This window comes from Myotis myotis, unplaced genomic scaffold (assembly GCF_014108235.1).
Source record: "Myotis myotis isolate mMyoMyo1 unplaced genomic scaffold, mMyoMyo1.p scaffold_m19_p_3, whole genome shotgun sequence".
Taxonomy (NCBI): domain Eukaryota; kingdom Metazoa; phylum Chordata; class Mammalia; order Chiroptera; family Vespertilionidae; genus Myotis; species Myotis myotis.
Genome location: NW_023416335.1, coordinates 187,720,610 through 187,745,010, shown reverse-complemented (window position 1 = coordinate 187,745,010; position 24,401 = coordinate 187,720,610). Strand labels below are relative to the sequence as shown.

At 43.1% G+C, this 24,401-nt stretch overlaps 1 protein-coding gene across 1 annotated transcript in view; it reads right to left on the bottom strand.

Annotated features, from left to right (window-relative positions):
• Positions 1–24,401, bottom strand: part of GRIN2B (glutamate ionotropic receptor NMDA type subunit 2B) — a 303,242-nt gene that overhangs the window by 173,884 nt on the left and 104,957 nt on the right. Inside the window, exon 2 of the mRNA XM_036302093.1 lies at positions 9,741–10,339. Coding sequence (XP_036157986.1) covers positions 9,741–10,339 — 599 coding nt within the window. The remainder of the gene's footprint in view (positions 1–9,740; positions 10,340–24,401) is intronic.

Below are 24,401 nucleotides of genomic sequence, written 5' to 3'. Positions count from 1 at the left end.
TCTCTCGCTAGGTTCTGTCTCTAGGTTCTGAGGCCAGTTTCTGTCCAGGATCTTTTGCCATGTTCTCTCCAGCGAAGTTCTTCTGTCTCTAGAGAACGTTCTGTGGAGGTTCTGTGCCTCCTGGTTCTGTCTTCTTCTGGTTCCGTATTCTAAGTTCTGTCTCTTGCTGTCTTATTACATCTGTATTTATACCAGTTGACTCAATCCTATCAATCTCTATTACAAAGGCTAGGGCGTTTCTTATCTCCATTCCAGAGAGTAAAGATTATGTAGCTTAAGCATGATTGTTCGTAGTTAAAGTGATTAATTACCCACCTGGCACTAGTTAAGAGGTTTTATTCCCTCCCTAACTTCAGGGGAAAATCCCTACCTGGGGAAACAACCTTTCTCAGAGACCTTGGTTAAAACACATAGTGCCAAGAAGGTGAGCAAACATATTAAGAACAGTATGCCATATATGCCAGGTCCCTTGAAACAGCAAGCATGGACCGGCTCCCGGCAAAATGTATTTTGACACATATCCTCATCTGGACTCCATCTGTGATCCTTTTAGGGGAATTCTGAAAAAGACCACTTAGAATGAATATGATATTATTTTATGATATGATACGATATGATATGATATTCACAGTGTGGTTTCCATGGATATTCCTGTTGTGTTGACACAGAAAATCTTTCCTTTAGAAAAAGAAAACATTAAGGGATTCTTAAAAGTATATAGAACAACTTGACTGCTGTGCCTTCCTCTTTTGCCCAAACAATAAATGTGATAGGGTTACTTAGCAACCATCCTTACAGCCATCGAGACTTTAAAAATGGAATCAGATTGGAAGGAAATACCTTGTGGATAATCACCAAAGCTAATTCCAGACAAGCCATTTTAAAGGATTCCTCCCAACTTTTATCCCACACTCAACTTTTCTCGTTTCATCAAATTTAATATGGAAAAGTGTTTTAATCCAGTTCTGTCAATAATGCTCTACACAATTTGACATATGTAAATGTACATACATAAAGACGTGCTGAATGGATATATACTGCATGCACACATGAGTATGTATATGTGCAAGAATCCCACACATGGTCATTTATGAACACAGCTAAAATCAGGAAAATTTTAAATAAAAACTGGTGAAGAGAGGAAAGGGGCAGCAAAAGATCAATGAACAAAACACCCTATAGGGAAAGAGATGGGAAAGAAGAAAGAAAAACGGTGGGGGCGGCGGGGAGGGCGGTGTGAATCAGTAATGAATGAGAAACAGAAAAGGCCTGAGCAGCGAGGGAGGCAGCAGGCAGCCCCCGGCCGGCTGCTGCTGCTGGAAGCTGGACAAGAGGGAACAGATTTCAGCAGCAGGGAGCTCTAATCTGTCAGCAGCAGTTCCTTCATGTGTGACCAGCCAGCCCAGCTTGGGGACCAGTGCCAGTCTGGGCGCACTAACCCCACCAGCGCCTCCCGGAAGAGAATGCGCCACTGATAAAAGCCTGAAAGTCAAGGGAAGGTTCCTCTACCCAGCTCCTGCTGCCACCCTCTTGCCAGCTTCTACGTGTGCCTCTGTCTGCAGTGCTGGTTCAGATTCCTTAGCAACCACTTCTGAAAACCAGGCAGGCTGAAACCCTGCTTCTTCCAAATCTTTATCAGCCACATCAGGTCTTGGAGATTTCTTCCAGCAGATGACCACCTATGCACCCCTGACGGATCCAGTGGAGCGGAAACAAAGAGAAAGGTTGAAACCATTATTTATTTAAAATATGTGAGGTCGTATATGTAGGTGCAAAAGCCAGAACACCATCTCTGCTCTCAAGAAGCTCCTGTTAGTTAAGCCGACCTTGGCCGGTGGTGGTCCAGCCCTCACTCAAGCTTCCAGCCCATGTCAGTAACCATAAATGACAGCACTCTAGCTTCTTGGCAGCTCGCCCCCACTCCTATCCCCACCCAGCCAGCCTTTATCCTCTGGTGGGAAGAGAGAGCAGATGGAGAAATGATCCCACTCAATTCCTAAATAACACCACCTTCAATTCCTATTAACTGTGAAATTGCACCCTTGTTTGGGTAAGAACCAAGGGAGCAAGAATCATGGGGACATTGCCAGACCAGAGCAAAGGCTAACAGGAAAACCCTGGCTGCCTGCCAGTCCTTCTGAGGACATGGTCAAGGCGTTAAGAGGCAGCATGCTCTGTGGAGAACACTGCTCCTGCCATAAGGACACCTGGTTCTGTGCCCACCCAGCCTCGAACAGATGAGTGACCACTCTGAGATTTTGCTTTCAAAAAGTTATAAATCCATTCATCATTCTATCATCTATTCTGAGAGAATCCATGTATTGAAAGAGTTGGATGATGTGAGCAGCAAAAGACTCTTCCAACTCTGATGCTTTCATTTTAAGGGAAGCCTAGATTTCTTTACTTTTAAAATATTTTTATTGATTTCAGACAGGTAGAGGAGAGAGAGAGATAGAAACATCAATGATGAGAGAATCACTGATCAGCTGCCTCCTACATTCCCCACACTGAGGATCAAGCCCACAACCCGGACACATGACCAGGAATTGAACCATGAACTCCCAGTTCATAGGTCGATGCTCAACCACTGAGCCACACCAGCCAGGCTTATATTTCTTTAAAGCTTGGCTAATATGCAGCCCAGTAAGGGACTGAAATCCAGGTTCCCCAGGCGGACCCAGGCCAAATCCTGACACCATCACACAGCCTAAGCTAGAGGGTCTCAGTTTTCTTAGAAACATATAAATGGGATAATGATTCCTATCTTCACTTATGCTTTTATCAAACAAATATTTATCAAGGTTCTACAACCTATCAGTCACTGTGCTGGGAACACAGAGGTTAAAAAATGTCCTGCTCTCATGGAGCTTGAATTCAACCAAGAGGAGTGAGCCAACAATATATTTAAAAATAAAATATATGCAGTGTGTCACATAAGAGGTACAGAGAAAATAAAGCAGGGGGTGGGCATAGGGAGTGCTTGGGAGGGAGGGATCAGGGAATCCTGAGGACATTTGCATGGATCAGGATTTTTGCAAGGATCAAATTAGATCACTCACAATTCTGGTGTGCGGTGAGTATTCAGAAAGGTAACTAATGCCGGAGTTAATAACTTCCTCTGACTGCTGACAAAGGGGCTGCTTCTGAGTATATACCTCATGACCCTCTTCTTCACCCTTCCCATTGCCACCTACCCACATCCTTTGTGACCTGTCTGCTTTCTCCACTAAGAGTCACTGATCTACTCTGATCTTGCTTCTTTCCTCTTTGAGACCATCCTATCCCTACAGACAATGCACCACCTGTGTTTTCTCTCCCAGCACTATGTACCTCTCCCTCTCCCCAAAAGTTATTCTAAGTGAAACAGAATTCTTTTCCCACTTACTCCCCCTCTTTGTCATCTGTCCTCTCCTCCAAATTGTAAATATTTTTAAAGAAAGAAGAAGAAGGGGATGTAAAAAAGTGGGGAGGAAGTAGAAGAGAAAGAAAATGGAAGAAAAAACCCCACCAAATATGGCATGGATAACTTTAAAATTCTACAATTCAGCCACAGAATTAAATAGCAATTAAAGAAAGAATCATGTAGGGCTCTCTGCGTTAAACATTGAGAATGCTGTTCATGGGTTTGAATTTAAAGGAAAGAAGCAAAGACTACTTAATGAAATGACCATCTATGTATCTGATATGGAAAATGTGAAAGATTGAAAGAAAACAGAAGAGTTTGAAAATCCTTACATTCCATCATTCTTCCATGCACAGTTAAAGCTTGCTTTGCCTGAATTACAATAAGCATTGAATATGTCTTTTAGGGTAGTGATTAGATTCTCTGATTATTTCCCCCAATTTATATTTCCTTCCACACATCTCTCTCTATATATATATAAACAGGTGTGTCTTTACATTTCGTATGAAAACATAGCTTTCATTAGATTCCAATGGACTTCTTTAATCAGATGAAGGGCCACTGTGCCTGATGGTATCCTTATAACTATGCATTCACAGAGCCTTTGATTGGTTCACATGTAAATTATATTAAGTTCACCTATAATATATATTTGTCTTACCATAAATCTGCCTATGCTGGGCACTCCATGAACATTAATAACAACCAGAGATGGGTACTAACCAAGCAAATTTTGCCCACAGTGTCTAAAAACTAATGGACTCAATTCCTCATTTATTTCTTACCTTCTCAGCACTTTCCAGGCCAAGAGAGTCAAGTGGGCACCCCATGGGAGCAATCCAGCTAATCCAACTGTTCCACGGATGGCAAGGCTGCCTCAAGGATAATGAAATATCTGTTCATCACAGCTCCTTTAATGAGAACCTAGAAAGCACCTTTCTTCATATCACTTATCCCCATCTCTCAAAAGCTAGGCCAGGGGGAGTATTCTGGCCTCTTGAGATGGCCACTTCAAAGGGGAAGGAAGAACTGGGATGGGTGGGTGCAAAGCATGTGCTGAGGAGGAAAACTGAGGACACTGGGGAAAATAATTAGGCAAGACTCATAAGAGGTTCTATGTTGCGATCCAGCCATTTGAAAGAGCATCTGATTTTTCTACAAGTTCAAAAGTTGTGCTGAATGAAGAGCAGGAACACTGGGTCCTCAGGACAGAAAGAGAGCCTAGAGGTGAGCGGCAGGTGCACCATCACCTGAGTGACAGAAACAGACCAGCGGGGTACTGAAGAGCACATTGCAACGGAAAATAACCATTAACTACCACCCACCCCAGGGAGTGATAAAGGAAAAATATAGATGTGTGCCTACTAACAGCTAACAACTCTTCTCTAGCTCGGGGAGATAAAGAAGGGTTTGGACGACTGGCCAAATCCCTTTCTCAACCCTTTCAGATCATCTGAAACCAAAGGGTTTTCAGATTTTTCTCAGAAACTAAGAAAGTCCTTCACTTAGAGAATGCACACATAAGAAAGTCTCTAACTCTTTCAATCAAATCAAGTTCCCAGTTGGAATAAAACTCCCTCAGCATGTCTCAGGCTATGGTATAGGGCAGTCATTTTCAACCAGTGTGCCGTAGGAATGTTTAAAACATGCAATACCTGACTATTTAGTCAGGGTAGACTGTTAAATAAAAAAAAAAAATGTCAACAGCCAACACAACAATAGCTGTCCAACGTGAATGAATCAAAATTATGCCCTTTTTTTTTTTTATCAGATCAACAAAAAATATATTTTGTGCGCCACAGAATTGTATAAGGGTTGAAAATTGCTAGTATAGGACACTGCAGTCCATTTACCAATAAGGCATAAGTGAAAGCTACAAAATTCCAACAGAAAGTTCATTTTTATTAGTGTACAAAATAGGGTTGTTATATTTAGCAACAAATACAGGAGCCCTGTTAAATCTGGATTTCAAATAAACAACAAATTATCCTTTAGTATCAGCACGACCCATGCAATATTTGTGACAGATGCTAAAAAAAAATGATCTATTGTTTATCTGAAATTTAAATTTAACTGGATTTCTGTATTTTTCTTGTTACTCAGGTCAAAAGCCTTGGCCAGCAGTCTAAGGCCTATCTGGAAACAGTCACCATGTCTAGTCAAAGGAACTTCAAGAGCTAAGAAATAACCAGTAAGGAATTTGGATTGATGTGTGATAAATAACATTTATTTAATAGTGAACTAAAATAGCTCATTTTAAGGATCCTCTCTGAGAATGCTTACATGTCATTAAAAAAAAAAAAAAAAAGTCTTCCTTCAGTAACAAGTGAATCACTTCAAATATGTGTCTCTTTTTGGCACTCAGGGGTATCACAGAGCCTCCTGTCCCTGTTCCCTAAATCTAGACTTAGGAACTTGCCTCACGTGAAAGGAAAGCCACAGGCTGTTCAGGTATAAAGGAAGGCTTTACCTCCCCTTATAGTGCTTCTGAAAGGACAGGCCTGTTGATGCTTCTGGGTGTTCAGAAGGTCAGAGGACAACAGTAACCCTTTCCCAAATCTGTCTTGTAGGGCCGGGTCACTCCCAGATACCTCCTGAGGGGCTTCCTCCCACTGCTGTTACAGGAGGGTGAGCAGCAGGCCCACAGAGGCCCATCCTCACAAAACAACCAACCATTTGCAACAATATTATTTTGCAAAGATTTCCTGCTGTGCCTAAATGGTGTGGCTGCTTGGTTTGTTATTTAAAAGAGTAACCCTATTGAGACCAGAACTCTGAAGGGAGGAAGAGTCTGATTTCAGACCAGGATAAGTAGAAGGAATAAGTAGATGATTTTGAGTGCTGTGCCTGGTGATAACAGCTCAGACTTTAAGAATAGCACCTTCTTGTCCCTGTTAGTCAGCATCAATCCTTTCTGGATCCTGATAGAAAAACAGATTAATATATTTCTAAGAGAGGCTAGGGATTGGATTCAAGAACCATGAGAAGCTGCATTTGGGAGGAAGGGAAGGAAAAGATGGTGGAAATGAGTGAGGGATGCAGGGATAAGGACAGGAAGAGAGCACATAGAAGATGTCCCACATTGTTAGATACAGACCTCTAGAGAAATCATGGAACTAGGGCAGGAGAGAGAGTTCACAGAGGAAATGCCTCAGTGGAGAAGGATGTTGAAAAGTTGGAAGACACATTTTACACAGTATACTTGGGAAATTAAGTGATGGTGGACCTTTTCTCTCTCCTCCACACTGGGACTCAAGGAATTTATGAATAACCTGCATGGTGTAGATTATTGTACTTGAGAAGATGGAGGTGGGCATTTGTGGCTATCTTGACAATAATCTCTAAGGAAGAAGCATAGAGAACCCAGGAGAGCTACCTTCCCAGTGGCCAGAAGAGATGGTAACAAAGGTTCAAACCAACTATGGTTTTAGTATAGTGGTTAGAGGCCAGGCTTGAGAAATCACATTTACATTCTAATGTAAAGAAGCCAAATGGGAAATAATAATATGTACAGATCCCTGTTTATAAAGAGGAGCTTTTAAGATAAAAGCAGACATTCCTGGACCATATTTATGGACTTTAAGGTAACACCCACTTGATTGCTTTGTGTTGTTTAGCAAATGTTTTATTCATTCATTGTTAGCATTTTTTTTAAAGAACAAACATTTGGTAAAATAATCTAAATCAGATTTAAATTTAACACTAAAAACAATGGGACAAAACATGAATGTAAAGAAAAGAATACACAGGGAGTTTTTAAAGGAAATCTCTATTATCTTGCAGAGAGGAGCAGAATGAGAAAGCTCCTGTAGGGTGGGTATGCACTGGACAGCTCAGCATCTTGGAGGATGTCACTCATTCACTCCAAGTGTCTTCCTTGGGACTCACACTATGCTAGGAGTGGGTGACATAGACATGAGTAAGACAGAAAGGTCACCGCTTTCCCAGAATTACGGGGAGGAGAGATAATAAAGCATGTAATTATAACATTCTGAAGAGTGGCTTTATTGGAAAAGCACAAGATGCAGTGAAGGCATGTTACAGGCTGATGTTAGTCCAGGGTTCAGGAAAGCCTTCCCAGTGGAAGCGATGCCAAGACTAAAACCTGAAGCATGGAGAATCTGAGACAGGTAAAGGGAGCATCTGCATTTGTGTATTGGTGGGAAGGGATTACACAGAACAAACTGACTGGAAGTGAGGGAGAAGAGGGTATTCTCAAAGAACTAAAGTAAGGCCAGTATTGTGGGAATGCAGTGCTTAAGGCACAGAGCAGCATGGGACCATTTTGGAAAGACAGGAGGAACCATGCTGCGGATGACTCTGTAAACCATATTACGGAGATGGGACTTTATCGCAGGGGCAATAAAGACCTACTGAAAGGTAGTGAGCAGGAGAGGGATGACATCACATATTCACTTCAGACCACTGGGCTACAATGCAGATTGAAAAGAGGCAGAATGGGGAGCCAGAAGATATTTAAGAGGCCCTGCAGCAATGCAGGTGAGAAGAGATGGGCTGGGGTATGGTATGAATATGAAAATAAGGGAAAGCACTCCAGAGGAAATCCACAGAAAATGGCATGATTGGCTATTAGGTGTCAGGGATATAGAATCAAGGACACTGAAAATATTTATTTTAGGCAAGTGGGCAATAGGATGCCCCCTTTATAGGTGGTGCAGATTTGGCTCTAAGAAGTAGGAGGAGAAAGCAGGACAGCTTGACAGCTTCGGCTATGGCATGTTCTCAAGAAATGTATCTAGTCACAGTTAGAGATAGAGACTTGGGGCTCAAGTGAAAGATTGCAGCCAGAGATTTGGGGGAATTTATAGACATTAAGTGTATCTTTGGCAATGGATAAGAAAAGAAAGGGTTTAGGACAGAGTCCTGAGAAGCACTAGTATTTAAGAGGTGTGTAAAGGAAGAAGAGCATGCCAATGAGCCTGAGACAGAATTACCAGAGGTAGAAAGAAAACTACGACAGTCACTACGAACAAGCAGGAAGAGCAAAGTTCAAGGTGAGAGAATATTAGGACTGGATCACAGATGCAGCTACATTAATACCAGTTTTAGTTTCCACTCTAAATTTAGGAGTTTAGCTGAAAGGCAACAGTCCAACTCCCTTCCAAGAATAAGCAGGTACACATTCAACCACCACTAAATGTATGTCAACCTCCCCAGATACACTTTCTAATATTTTATTTCTTAAGCTGAATGGTGGGGACCTGAGCATGTATTAAGCTTTTCTGAATACCTTGCTATGTGTCTGATATAACTGATAATTTTACAATGGATGCCCAAAACATATTGCTGAGTAAAAGAAAGTTGGGTTATTGAAGAGCATGTATACATTTCCATTTATATAAAATTATAGATTTATATCCATATAGGTATCCATGCACAGGGAGATGTCTAGAATGATGGTCACTAATTCTTTCAACCATGTTTATCTCTCATTAGTTGGATTTAAGGTAATTTTTACTTTCTTCTTTGTGCTCTTCTATGTTGCTTGATTTTTTTTTTATAATTGCACATGTAACAGTTTTATACAAATAACTAAACCATAAACGCATCCTATAGAGTTTTCTGCCCTTCATCATTACATAATTACCCTTTGAGAATAGGCTGCAGTTATGCCTGTGTTATGAGGTGAGGTCAGGGGAGCAGAACTCCACCACCCTTATGTTCTTAGTGAATAAATCAGACTAAGAGACACCATAAAAGACACCTCTATCGCAGCATCCTCACTCTTAAAGGTAGAGAGAGGAGAAGCAAAGGAGAGAAAAACCAAGGAAAGCATCCTCTTCATGGCCTACACACCCATTAACCCATTCTCCATTTCCTCCCAGTACAGCAGCACTCCAGGGATAAGAGGGCTGGTCCTCCCTTGTCTCAGTGCCTATGGTGTCTTTCAGAGTGATCAAGTATGTGGTGACCAGAGAGGGTTCAACTACAAACAAATCTCTCATTTGGATAATTTACACCTATAGGCCTTATTTTCTTATATTGTAAAATGAAAACAATTTTTAAAACCTGCTTCCTAAAGTTGTTGCTTTGAGTAATAAATGAGGTAAAAAATGCAATACACGTAGAGTAATACCTATCACATAGTAAATGCTCAATAAGTGAGAGCAGTTTTATATTTCTCAGAACAAAAACACAGAAACAGCCAGCTTTGGATCGGAAACACTCACACCGTCATGGATAACTGCCATCCAGTGGCTAGCCTTCAACACTGATAGCTTGAACTGTCTTTCCTACTGTTTCTGAATGTCCAGCCCCAGTTTTGGAAGCTAAACTCTGACCTCCACCGACAGTGTGCGCTCTGTGCCATACTCACCTATTCAGCATATTGGACTGGTAGATCCTCTTCTCATGGGTGTTGTAACAACTGCTCTTGGGCTCCGGGATGAAGCTGTGCTCAGACAGCATGTCAGAAGCAGCGGTGGTGATTATGGCAATTCCATCCCTCACTCTGGCAGGGAGGCCATAGTCCCATTCATCATAGGACACAGAGATGAGCCCGGTGGGGAACTCCGAGGGCACTGTGTCTGTATCCCCTGCCACCAGACTAGGCACAATCCACGTGTAGCCACAGCCAGTCAGCCCTACTGAGTTAGCCACTTCAAAGATGTAGGTGGCCTCTTCCTTAGTACAATAAAGAAGAATGATGGGGCTTTGAAGTTTCTTGAGCTGGTTCTGAATCTTCGAATCTCCATCATCCAGGGACATGTCCAGCAAGAGGACTTCCTCTAGCTCCCAGCCCACGAAGCTGTTCTCAATGGTGCTGCGAATCTTGTTCACAAAGTCCTGGTAGCCAGGGAAGTAGGTGGTGACAATAGAAAAGATGTACCAGTCATACTCCTCCATGATGTTGAGCATCACGGAAGCTTGCTGTTCAATAGATGGGCCAAACTGGAAGAACATGGAGGATTCATCCTAGAATAGTAAAAATGTAAAAAAGAGAGAGAGAGAGAAATCAAACCAAAGATGGTAAGGGAAAATTTAAATCAACTGGACAGAAATGTTTGTGTCCATTGTTTTACTTTTTAAAATTAAATATGTTTAAATTGTAAACATTTTTAATACCTTTCTTCCTAAAACTATGTCCTAAAATCCAGAGAAATTCAACATTGGTCTATACTCTCCTTGTCTGAAATATTTTAGGGCTATTGCCAGAGCCCAAGGCAGCTTCCTAAAATCAAATAAGTCTATAAATGGCCTCATTTCAGCTCAGGTCAGGTTTATGTTCATGCACACACACTTCCCACTTTTCAAGCCTCTTGGGCTCTCAGTTGTGGATGTGTATCACTCAGCCAGAGTGAATGATCCAAAAGACCATCTATCTACACGTAAGCCTACCTATGAAGGTGGGATAGGCACCCTCAGTGTGGGTATTAGGGAGAAGCATGTATAGTACAAGATTTGCTCAGTATATTTTCTATAAAGATATATCTGCTAAATCAATTGCACAGTTAGTTTTATCTCTATCTTCTACTCTGATCATGAGATATGCAAGTTAGAGGAAGGCTCAAACAGTATATCTAAGACACAAGTTAGAATGACTTATATTCAAGCTCCTATGTGATTAAGCTTTATTTAGAGTAACATACAGAAGATTATTCTTTCTCTTACATATATAACGCTGCAGGTCTTGGTCTGACCTATGCGTCACACACATAGCCCTCTGTCGATTCTGAGCATCTTCTTTCTTGCCTTTTGAGGAAGAAGCCATTTTAAATGTCTCCCATCTGAAGCTGTATTTCTCTTGTCCTGAGATGTCAAGCCCTGCATTTTATCCACCTTTCAGCTGGAAGATTCTGAACCCACAAAATGAAGATCCCTGTCCTCCTCTGTCAGTCCATCCTCCTCTGACCTCCTCCTGAGTGGTGGCATCCCTTTTCTTGGTCAGTGGCCCTAACATCCCTTCTATCTGATGGTTCGTTTCCATTTTATAACAATCCAGGCTAACAAAACAGTCTTTGTCAAAGTGGCAGTTTTTTACCTCCCAGACTAGAGCTTCCAAGTGCAATTACAAGAGACCAGGCTTTTAATATATATATATATATATATATATATATATATAATTTCTTAGTTTGGGAACATATTGTTGTACAGCTGAGAGATTGCTGAGAATTTTGGCAGCACCCACTACTGAAAGAAAAATGCAGGTGAGAAATATCCACCTGGTGTCCAAAGACCCTGGTTTGGCAATGAAATCTGCCAGCTCCTCTGCTCTGCTAGCACTCCTGATGCTTTGTGTGGCATGAACTTTTCACATTTCACACAGGCTATCCAGAATGAAACAGTAGATGCTTAGTCATTGGGCGCGATTCTTTCTGCTAAAGATAAAATGATGCTTATCATGGCTTTCTCCCCTGGCTTAACCATGTGGTCAAAGAGGAACCCCATTGGACCCTATAATTCAGAAATATAGAGAGTGTGGGCACCAAGATTGGGTGGATAGGGGAGTGGGAATAATTTGGAATAAAGTAATAATTTCATGTGTGTATATTCCAAACTGTGGCCAGCCCTTGCTCCTGGTTTTCTCCCACTGCAATACAAGAATTGCTCTTCTGGTGAAGCTGACCTTATCCTTAGTTATAGAATATACTAGGGGCCCGGTGCACGAAGATTTGTCAACAGGCAGTGGGGGAGAGGGGGCTTCCCCTCAGCCCGACCTGCACCCTCTCCAATCTGGGAGCCCTCAGGGGAGCCCTCTCCAATCTGGGAGTTTCTGTCTGTCTTTGCAATCATATGAACAAATTGTCTGAGACCCCCCAACCCAGTTTGGTTTGTTGCTCACAAAATAATAGAAGCTTTTTTTTTTTTTTGCTTTGCTTCATTGGTGGAGATTTCCTGGAAGTTTTAGGATATCTTCCCTTTAATTTTTCCTAGACACTCTGATTTTACTTATGTCTCTCACCTTTGCTTTCCCTCCATCCCCCAAAGCAACAGTAACTTGCTCCAGGCTTACTTTGCTCTAGTGTCTAGGAGATCCGTCTGCCACCAGAACTATGATTCCCAGCATTCCTGGTGCTCCCCGCTCTCTGGGCTTCTGCTTCCGGTCCTGGGGCTGCCATCAGAACTACTATTCCCAGAATTCCTGGTGCTCCCCATGCTGGGAGCAACCCAGGGAGCCACAGCCCCCCAAGCCTCCTGCTCTCCTGCTCTGCTCTCCGCCTGGCAACCAAGGGAGCCACGGCCCTCCAAGGGAGCGACTGAGGGAGCAACCGAGGGAGTCACGTCCATCCCCCAAGCTGCTGGCTTTCCACTTCTGCTCTCCACCTGGCGCCTGTGTATGCAAATTAACCCACAATCTTTGTCAGGTTAATTTGCATATTAACCCTGATTGGCTGGTGAGCATAGCGAAGGGATGGTCAATTTACATGTTTCTCTTTTATTATATACGATTGGGAATCCAAAACAATAATGCTTAATTATTCCAAGACTTGTCAGGGGGCTTACGGAGATGCACAACAACACGACAGGAAGGAGACTAAGAGAACAACCCTTCCAGAATGGCTATCACTTTAAAAAAGTAGCCATTTGTTTTTCCTGTTATTCTCTCAGCTCAAGGGAATTCGGGTGATTCTCAAATGAGATACATTATCACTTGAGTTTTCACAAGCCTCGTAGATATAGCAAAGTGGCAAAGGCTTCCAAATATACCTTAAAATGTACAGGCTTAGGATGAAAGGGATCCCAACTGTAAACAAAGTCTATCCATTCTATGATAAATGAACATGTTCCATCACCAACATAGTTCCATCTACAGTGAAACCATTGCTGGTTCAAATACACATGGAGAGTTAGCCTTGAGAGTAAATGTCCATAGTAAATGAGCCTATGCTAATGAGATTGAATTGAAAAGAAAACCAATCTATTACATACCAAACTGGCCCTCTCCTCTCTTAGTCTTCTGTTAAAACTCTCTCACAATTATAAATGAGTTCCTAAAGAAACTGCCAGCTACTATGTGAAGAAAGCCAATGTACGGGGAAAGTAAGAAAAGAGAAAAAATAATGTAGCTCCATCTCACCCCTACCACGTCTTCACCTTACTTCTTTCTAATTCTATCATCCTCTACAATCATCCTTTTTCTGAATCTTCTGTTCCCATCAATGTCCAGTTCCACCATTTTACCTTGACAATCTTCATTAAATAAGAATTATTTATTATGACAATGTTATCTGTAGCATCAAGAGGAGATGAATGAAGCCAAACAGAAATCAAGAGACAGAGTTATAGCTTGGGAAAAAGTTTCCTGGTATAATACGTGGCCCCTTGTTATTAACACATTGTTTGCGGGTAGTTTTTATCGCATGCTAACAGGTGGCACAGGCCATTTTTGCTAATTTTTTGCACAAATGGCAACGTTCAGTAAAATTACGATAACTTTAGTTTACGTATTTATACATTACCCGTATTCTACCGCTAGTCTATAAAAAACGTATTAATACGTGTCCCGCGCCACTCTACTACCAGTCAATGCAAAACGCATAAATACGTTTCCCGCATACAATGTGTTAATTTAGTTGACACAGCAATCTGGTGTACAATAATCTGGAATGGGACAGCCCTTTTTAAACAAAGCTTTGGGCTAACTATAACTTGCAAGCAGTGACAAGCTTTGCAAATTATGGCCACAGCCACAAATCAAACAGCAATCTTCATGTATGCAGGGAGTGAAAAGGACTGCTGGTCACACATCCATCTTTGCTGACATCCAGCATGCATTGTGATCACCACGGGAAGTGTCATCTTCTGGGATGAAGGACAAGAATATAATTCAGTTTGCAGCTCACTATGCTTCCCCACTTACATTTTATCTCCTAATATTACAAAACTAGAGGCCCAGTGCACGAATTTCGTGCATGGGAGGGGTCCCTCAGCCCAGCCTGCACCCTCTCAATCCGGGACCCCTTGGGGTATGTCCAACTGCTTCTTGCAATCCAGGACCGCTGGCTCCTAACCACTCACCTGCCTGCCTGCCTGATAGCCCCTAACCACCTCTGCTTACCTGCCTGATTGCCCCTAACTGCTCCCCTACCCCCCTGATCGCCCCTAACCACCTCTGCCTCACCCCACTTCTGGGACCCAGGATTCCCTCCTCAGGCTGGTCGCAGGCACCCAGGACCTGGGCTTCTCTCCCTCTGGCTGGCTGCAGGCACCCAGAACCCAGGCCAGCTTTGCCCGGGCCAGCAGCAGCCACAGGGGAACTTGGGCAGGCGGTTTCGCCCAGGCCATAGCCGCAGGCACCTGGGACCATGGGGCAGGCGGCTTGTCCCTCTCCCGGGTCGCAGGTGCAGGCACAGCCACTGGTGCCTGGGACCACGGGGCGAGTGGATTGTCCCTCTCCCGGGCCACAGGCGCAGGCACAGCTGCTGGTGCCTGGGACCACGGGGCATATGGCTTGTTCCTCTCCGGGCCACAGCCTGGCTGATCCCCAGTCCTCTCTCACGAGCTCATTTGTGCCTGGCTGGTCCCCATTCTTCTCTCCCCAGTGTTGAGTGTCTGAGACTTTACAGCATGATGGGGTGAGGGCATGACAACAATTTGCATATTAGCTCTTTATTATATAGGATGGTGTGTGCATGAATCCCAGTCATATTTTTTACATAGATGTACTTCAACTTGCCTTGAGAGTACTTTTAAAGCATCTACACTAATAAAAGACAAAGATGCAAATTGACCTATCTTTGCTATGCCTTAAGCCACGCCCACCAGCTATTCAGAGGAACTGTATGCAAATTAACCCAACCAAGATGGCGTCCAGCAGCCATGGAGCTGGAGTGAGCAGGAGGCTTGGTTGCCCCAATGATGGAAGAAGCCAAGCTTCCTGGCCAGCTGCTGCCTCCTCTCAAGGCAACAAAGTTTCAATTATAGAAGGTAAATAAACCCCAGATACCTGCTTGCAGCCACCATGGCCACAGAGCTGGAGCGAGCAGGAGGCTTGGTTTCCCCAATGATGGAAGAAGCCAAGCTTCCCGGGCGGCTGCTGCCTCCTCTCAAGGCAACAAAGTTTCAAGTATAGAAGGTAAATAAACCCCAGATACCTGCTTCCAGTCACCATGGCCATGGAGCTGGAGCGAATAAAAACAAAAACAAAAACAAAAAATGGAAAGACTGGGAGCTTTGGTCGCCGGGGGGCTTGGTCAGTCTGAAAACAGCCATCAGCCCCTCACCCAGGCTGGCCAGGCACCCCAGTGGGGACCCCCACCCTGAAGCGTGTTTGGGAAGCCTAAAGATGGCCCTCAGCCCCTCACCCAGGCTGGCCAAACCCCCATGGGGTGAGGGTCCCCACTGGGGGGGCTTGACCAGCCTGCAAATACCCATCAGCCCCTCACCCAGGCTGGCCAGGCATCCTAGCGGGACCCCCACCCTGATCCAGGACACCCTTCAGGGCAAACCAGTCGGGCCCCACCCATGCACCAGGCCTCTACTGTATATAGTAAAAGGGTAATATGCAAATTGACCCTAACAGCAGAATGACTGGGAATGACTGGTCACTAGGACACACATTGACCACCAGGGGGCAGATGCTCAATGCAGGAGCTGCCCTCTGGTGGTCAGTGCGCTCCCACAGGGGGAGTTCTGCTCAGCCACAAGCCAGGCTAATGGCTGCCAGCACAGCGGTGGTGGCAGGAGCCTCTCCTGCCTCCTCAGCAGCACTAAGGATGTCCGACTGCAGCTTAGGTCTGCTTCCTACTGGTAAGTGGACATCCCCCAAGGGCTGCCGGGCTGCCAGAGGGATGTCTGACTGCCAACTTGGGCCTGCTCCCCCAGGCAGCGGGTCTAAGCCAGCAGGTGGACATCCTCCAAGGGGTCCCAGACTGCAAGAGGGCATAGGCCGGGCTGAGGGACTCCCCCGAGTGTACAAATTTTTGTGCACTGGGCCTCTAGTTCCTGTATAAAGGGCCATCATGACTGAGATGAGCAACTGGCACAGGAAAGGTTCAATTGCACAATTAGACCTCATCATTCTGGAACCATTATTTGAACCCCCATCACTTTGATGTTCATGGTGTTTGATTTCTAATAAGAAGAAACAAAAAATACAGGTACCTTTTCATTGTATTATCTGTTTTGGAAAATGAGCACCAAAAGAATTAGCAGTACATTATATTCTTTTTCTGCATCACCCAGATCCCTTAAAGACCCACTTCAGAAATAAAGGACTAATGATTCCAGCTGCTAAGAATGTCCTGGCAATGGGTTTCAGCCACCAGCCCACTTTGGGGACTGCATCAGCAGAGAGAACCATCTTGCCCAAAATCATGCCTTCAGGCTGGAGTAAACTGGCCCAATGACTGGTTGTCATGGAATTAAAGACCTGGTCCTTGCTCTAACTCTGGACAGCTCTGAAGAATGAGTCTATCCTCAGAACTTTCATCAGGGTTGGCTTGAGCTCCCATTAAAACTGCACTGCTTCTCCACCTTCCCTCTGCCCACTCCTGCCCATCTTCCCTTCTCTTTCATAGCACTGATCTCAAATGCACTCCCTAATGAACTACCTGTCCACCCACCTTGGTCCCAGAGTCTCCTTCCCAGGGAACCTAACCTCAGACTATTCATTTCCCTTTTTTCAACATGGAAAGAGATGACTGAAAAGAGAACATAATATCTATTTTCAAATACAGAAATGATCTATATGGAGAAAGATAAGTCTTTGACCATCAATTCCAGAGGAGGACACTGTGACTAATGAGTAGGAATATTAGAAAGCATTATTTGGCTCAATATAAGAAATGGATTTGCAACTACTATAGCTATTTAAAATGGAATTGGCCTCATAATGTAGTGAGCTCTCTGTAGCTATAAGCATTCAAACGGAAGCTAGATTATCATCTAAGAAAGGGATTATCCCCAGCACTCTGTCTGGAAAATGTCAGCCTCATCTTTAATATCTAGTTTAGATGTCAGCTTTTTATGCATATTGTCTTTCCTAACTTTCCCAAGTCAAGTTCGTTTTCTTTCCCCTGTGCTTTCAAAATATTTTGTATGTGCCTCTATCATAACATTAATCACACAGGAAGCATATATGCCTGCTTCCTCCCACTAAAAATATATGTTTCTCAGGAGCAGGAATCATGCTTTATTCATCTCTGGGTCCCTAAATAGTATATAAAAAGTGTTTTATTAGTATTATGAGCAATATTCCTTTATTAGGTGGAAGATTAACTGAAATGACCTTGACAATCTCATCTGGTTCCAAAGTTCTATGCTGATAGTACAAATCTACTTCATAAAAATACAGTATGCCTGAATAGTTATATATTAACTGCACTTGTATAAAATGTGAGGGGGTTCTCCTTGAAGCCAGCCAGAGAGGCAGAAAATGGTACTGGCCGCTCCTCTACTCTTCTTTGCAGCAAATGCCTTAAAAGCATCATTTGTACTTACTTCCTCTTCTCCCATTCTCTCTTACACTAATTTTAACCACACTTATGACCCCACTACTCCACTCCTTGCCTTGTGAAAGGCAAGGTTACCCTGATGCTGCCAGCTCCAGCACCCTTCTGCAGTCCTTACCTATAAGCAGCATTTGACATGGCTGAAGCATCGCACCTAGGTATGCTTTCTTCCCCTGGGCTTCCCATTTAGTGAAGGGCTTCCCATTTCTTGACTTTCCTCCTACCTTACTGGCCGCTGTCCCTCTGTCTTCTTTGCTGGTTCCTCCTCTTCCTTCTAAGCTTTTGAAGCTAGAGTGCCCAGGGTCAATCCTTGGCCCTGAAATTGTTCCTATCCACATTCACCTCCTCAAATATCTCATCCAGTCTCCTCATTTGAATCCTATTTATATGCCAAACACTTCCATGCTTTCTCCAAAACTTCAGACTTCTATATCACACTGCCTATTCTGTGTGCCCACTCAGATATCCTTAGAAACATCTCCAACATTTCCAAAACGGAACTCGGCCTTTCCCATTGCAGTTAAAGGCAATGCTCTCCCTCCAGTTCCAACTCCTCTCTTTCTCTGGAACCCTCTATCCAATCACTTAACCTTGACTGCTGACCTTCAGAATGTATCTAGAATTCAACCTTTTTCACAAAACTTTGTCTGAGCCACCGTCATCCTTTACCCAACCACTACAAGAGCCTCCTAACTGTCCTCCCTGCCTCAGCCCCAGCCCCCTACAGTCCATGTCAACAAAGAAGCAGGATGATCCTTTTAAAACTTAAGTCATAAGATGTTATTCTCTGCCTTGATGGTTGCCCACTTCACTAAAAAGAAAAGCCAGGGCCCTTCCTTTGGACCCCCATTGCCCCACAGAGCCCACATCCTCCCTCTCTCCCCTGCCCCCCTCTGCTCCATGCACTCTGACCTCTCTTGAACATATTCACACATTCCTGCTCCAAACCTTTAGTCTAGCAATTTCCTCCCTCTGAAACACTCTTCCTCCAGCTAGCCAGGAATCCTCAGGGCTAATGCGTGCACCTGCTTCAAGTCTTTGCTAAAACCTCGCCTTCTCAACAAAGACAAACCCTGACCCTGCAGTGGAATACTAATGCCCTTAACCTGGTCCACTTTTTCTTATTGCCATAGTAGTTATCACTATCTAACCGACTACACAAGTACTTATTTGATAATTTTTTATGAACATACTGCTTCTCCCCAACTAGAGCTTAAACACCAAGAGGGCAGGGATCATTATTTGTTTGCACATTATTATATCTCAGCACCTAGAATGAGGCCTGGCCTGGCCCATAGTGGGCTCTCAGCAGCAATTAAATAATGTGGTAATTGATGTTGCAACTGGATAATCCTCAAATCTGATTTATCTTTGTTGGTTATCCAATTGAGATTATATCTTTCCAGTATCATAAAGTCTTTCACATTATTCAAATGTTGGTACTTTATAACATCAGAGGGATTATGATCCTGCTAGGACATTGATGTAGATTTAGATGAAATAAATCTGGTTTTCTTTCTAGACTCTTCTCTTAGTACATGAGTAAAGAAAATCCGTGTGTTCTTCTAACTTCAATTAGAGGAGGATCTGTGTGTCTGATGCAAGGCTAGAACTGCTAGGCTTTTGCTGAAAACTTTCTCCACTACCACCAGATTCAGAAGACAAGTGTGGAAATGATGGGGTGAGAGGGCAGGGTTACCCTGGCTGCCCTCAGAGAAGTCCTGCGTACTTCTTTAGTTCTCTCACACTGAGCACAGAGTAGAAGCAGAATATGGAAGACAAAATCTTTTTCCTCTCCCCAAATAAGGAAAGGTTTTTCCCTCCCCACTTAATTCCAAGAGACTCCCTTTTTGGTAATTATAAATCCTCACTCCACACGGTCACTTTTCCAGGTGACTAAGGCTGGTGTTAGCTATTTCTGCTGGTTTTGAATCGTGTCTGACTTTTGTAAGCAATGCTTTGCAAGACAGAGAAAATGCCTGATGTTCTCCAGCCTCGTCATTAATCAGAAATATCCTGACTGAAACACTCAATGGAAGCTTACTGGTGGAGAATCGTGATCTTTCCTACCTGTTAAATGCCAGACCCTTTAAAAAAAAATACACCTTTAAATACAAAGGAAAACACACTGGATTTTCAAAAGCCCATGAACAGAAATTCAAGCAGATTGGGCTAGTTTAAGAGCCATTCTGGGATGACTAACAAACTCCCAGCAGAAGCCAGCATTCCTTTTCATATTTGTTCTTTCAGAAGATAAATTTGCTTTCTCCTTGAATTTGCCCCATTTTCCTCGCTGGCTGAGTCTCCCTTTTGGATGTGCTTCAATCACCAACTTTAAGCCACAGCTGAGAAACAATCTAAAGGTATTCACTTTGAGAATGCCTACAAGGCTCTTCCTATTCTGGGTCTCAGAGACAATTTTACAGCAAGAAGAAAGCTTATAAGTAACAGGGCAGTAAGAAGGGAAGAATAAAAAGGCAGATCCCCTCTCACTAGAATACCCAAATGAATTACAGAATTAAAGTCAGGGAACAAAGGGCCAAGAGAATACCAAGAGAACTTCTGGAATGAGTTTGTGCTCCTCTGTAAGGTACTGGGACTGCCAAAACCCTAACAAGGCTATTTCATTTCATCTTAAATTAAATGGCCCGCTCCATTATGCATATCAAAACAACTCTCAGAAGGATTGACTTGTATTTTCATTAAGAGGTTCTTTTCTATAAAACAGCAAGCTGTCAAGTTCACCAACAATCAAGTCTGTGACTGAATAAATGTATTTTTAAGTAAACACAAGGGAACAAGGTAGGGGAATAGAGGCAGCTGGGAAAAAATGAAATGGATCGAGAAAAATAATGTAAAAATGAAACTAGCAGAATTAATTAGGCTGTAGGATTATCAACATCAAATCAAGTTTATTTAGACAAGTTTACAAAGTAGAGTGTCTTCAACACTAATACAGATCTGGGCATTTTCTAGGATAAAAAGAAAACCATCATAAAACTTAACCATATCATCTAGGGACAACAAAACTTTTTTTTTTTTGCTGTGTGTGAAATATGAAATCCAAAACTGCTTATGCCATAAAAAATACTTCCATTTAACTTAGGCTGAGAGGGTAGAGATTACAGAAGAATGGTGATAATTATCAAGGAACAGGGTTAAATACAAGCTCGTGATGGGACTTGATGTACTAGCAGCATGTTTCAAAGTAGAGATGTTTATATTTGTCTCCAATAAATTAACCTTCCCATCTCTTCATACGTATTTGATCAGAACATCACGTTCATATACCGATGGGAATAGAGAAGTGAGGAGGTGCCAGCAGAAAGGGTAGAAAAGGCACTTTATATTTGATTAACTATGAGTGCTAGCACCTCATTTGCTGCTAAAAATAACAAAAGCCCTGTTTCTAGATACTGATTCATATACATGGGTCTCCGGAAAACAAAGATCTCTTTGTCGTTCTGTTCCTGCTCTACACGGAAAGACGAAGCATCACTGAATTTTTACAATTTGGATCAATCCTGCTTGGGGGGGGGGGGGGGGGCACAGGTTAACAAGCCATTGTCTTCAATAGCAAAAGGAAGTTTCTAAGAAGGTTTTTCTCACCAAACATGCAGGGGTCGGTTTTCCTAAGTCCCTAGATTGGAAAACTGATCACTACTTCCCCACAGACAGCAAAGTGTGGCTGTTACAATCAGCACGGCTTTGAATGTATTCATATTTCCTAAACCAATTTTGGTCCTCAGTTAAAAGAGGCAACACATTTTGAAGGACTCCAGAAATGAAAACAAAATTGCACACAGGCAGATGAAAAACACACATATACACATCTTCAAGAGCTTGTTAGCCCCTGCCTGTCTTGGCCTCGCACCATTGTAGGACTTAGACCTGGCATGCCCTCCAATCTTTAAACCAGGACTGGCCAGGACTCACCAACAACATCCAAAGCTGGATTTCCTTCTATCCTATAAAATACCCACATCTCTATTAGTGTTTATCTAAGCCCAGTATTTGATATACCTGCTATGAGTCTGGCTGGTGCAAACATGCCCACCCAGAACCCTTCCTTCCTAACAGCCTGGCCATGTGCCCAATCCAAAGGACTAAGGTTCCTCCTCACGTCCTGTTTCATTCCATCTGTCGGATGGATGAGGAGCCCTACTCAGAACTTGTAACTATTCCGCACAGTCTCTGACAAACTGCGAGCACCCTTGATGCAGGGTCCTGCCTCCCTATATCTGCAGGTGCCAGCTGAGACCTGACACTCCTTTCCTGCCTTATCTATGAGGTGATTAGCATGTTACTAGTGCCAACTGGTTTATGTTGCTTTGTCCACTAGTATATCAAACCCCAATGTGAATCATGCCAAGTGGGTCACCTGGTTTAAAATTGGTTTCTCATAGCTTGCTGGCCCCCGCCCTGTGGCAGGCAGCCTCATGTCAAGGTTTCGTCCAGTCTTCCCCAGCCTTCTGACCCCCGCTATGCTCACTGTTAGATATCACTATGCCTCCAGTATTTGACTGGTTGCATCCAACGTTGAGATTTTCTTTGTTCATTTTATACTGAAAATTGATCCCCTTTTTCAGAATTATTAAACTCTTACTTTTGCTATGTTTCACTTATGGCTGTTGGCTATTAGCACTAGAAATGAATCTTCAAGAGTTCAGAGTTCCCATTGTTTACCCTTTGTATTCTCTCCCTGACGCTCTGGGGTCATGAGTGGGTGAAGTCTCATTATTGAGAGTAAAATACAATCTACTAGAACTGCTACCCAACTCCTAGCCTGACACAGGGAAACACTAAAACTATTTTTATCATACAATTTTGACCATATTCCTAGAAAACAGCATATTCATTTCTTTATCCATACAAAGAAGGAATAGTTGGTTTAGAACAGGTGTGAGGAAGCTTTTTTCTGCCAAGGGCCATTTGAATATTTATAACATCATTCGAAGGCCATACAACATTACCAATTTAAACAGTAGCCTGCCATATTTGGTCAAACATTTATTTAATTTGCCCCTAATGCCTTGGCAAGGCCAGACCAAATGATTTTGCGGGCCATATATGACCTGCAGGCAGGAAGTTCCCCACCCCTGGTTTAGAAGGTACAGAATACCAAGGATCAAGCTTCTAACATAGTCGAGGCTCTCTCTGTGGCCCGGCCTGTCCCCTCCGACTTAGCAGTACCAACCCCACCAACATTCCTGGGAAGCAAGTGCTCACTGCTGTCATCAGCCCTGCAGCCCAGGCTTGGGCTTCTTCCTTCTGTCCTCCCTTTTCCCATAGTCCTCATTCCACAGATAAAGACCCCATTGGAATGTCCTAACTGGCCTCCACCCTTAGCCCAACCAGTGTTTCCATTCTCCCCTCTGGGGCTTGGGGGACTGAAATACTGTCAATATCTCAGCTTGACTCTGGAAGCAGCCAAGCAGGGATGAGCAATGGCCATCACTCAAGGGAGATATTAAAGTTGGCAAGATCTTTCCTGCAAATAAGAACATGACAAGTTAAGGGATGACCCATGTATTCTTTCTTATTTTGAAGTTTGTTTAAGTATTTGTTTTTAAACCACATTCAGTAGTCTCCAACACTTCTATAGCTCACAGAATTTCCCTTCAATATTTTTCCTCTGATGGAAGCATGCAAGCAGAAAAAAAGAGCTCTTTAAAGGGAAATGCCAATTGGCATTTCAAACACAAAGGAGCTCAGCCTTTATCCTTTCACCCACCTTCAGCAGACTCTCTGGAGGACCGAGCTACGTTACAATCAGATGTAGCATTTATTAATCTCTAATCTGGATCCTTCACAGTGGGGCCTCTGCCTGTAGATGAATCATCCCAGACAAGTATGTGTCTTAGACACAGTCTCATTCTGTTTAGGACTGGTGGTAAAAACGCAGCTGAAGCTATCAGACTCACATTAGCTGGCTGGGAATTTTGATCTCTGCTAACTGAACAAAATGGGGGCATCCTTATGGCTCAGCAATGACATTTTGATGTTAGCTGGTTATTACTGAAAAGTGCCAATATGTTGATCTTTCATAGGCACAGTTTAAACTGTTAAGTAATGACAGCTCAAGATCTCAAAGAAGAGACAGTAACCAGAGGGTCTTGAGATGATACCGATCTAGTTCATAACAGCACCACAATTAAACACGTTTGGGAGAATGTGAGGTGGAACTAGGTTATTTTCCAAGTCCTCGAGGAAAATTCCACAACTTTCCTCAGATACATAGGCCAATGGGTCCAGCAATCCTGACTCGCAGGAACCCTTCCCTGTGTGCATCTTGATTCCATTAATGCCCTTTAGCCCTCATGATTTCCTTCGTGAAAGACACATAATAGGCACTCAAAACTTTTATGGAACTAAACCAAACTGATGGTTTGTCATAATCTTGTATAAAACAACTCCCCTTTTTCCTCATTCAGTATGCTTCCTATTACAATATTAAGTTGCTTAAAGCATGCAAGGTGCTATAGATGCATCATGTCAATTGATTCTCATATCCCTATGAAGTAAACCCTCTTACTTACTCTCTCCATTTCACCAATAGAGAAAGTGAGCTTTAGAGAAGTTAA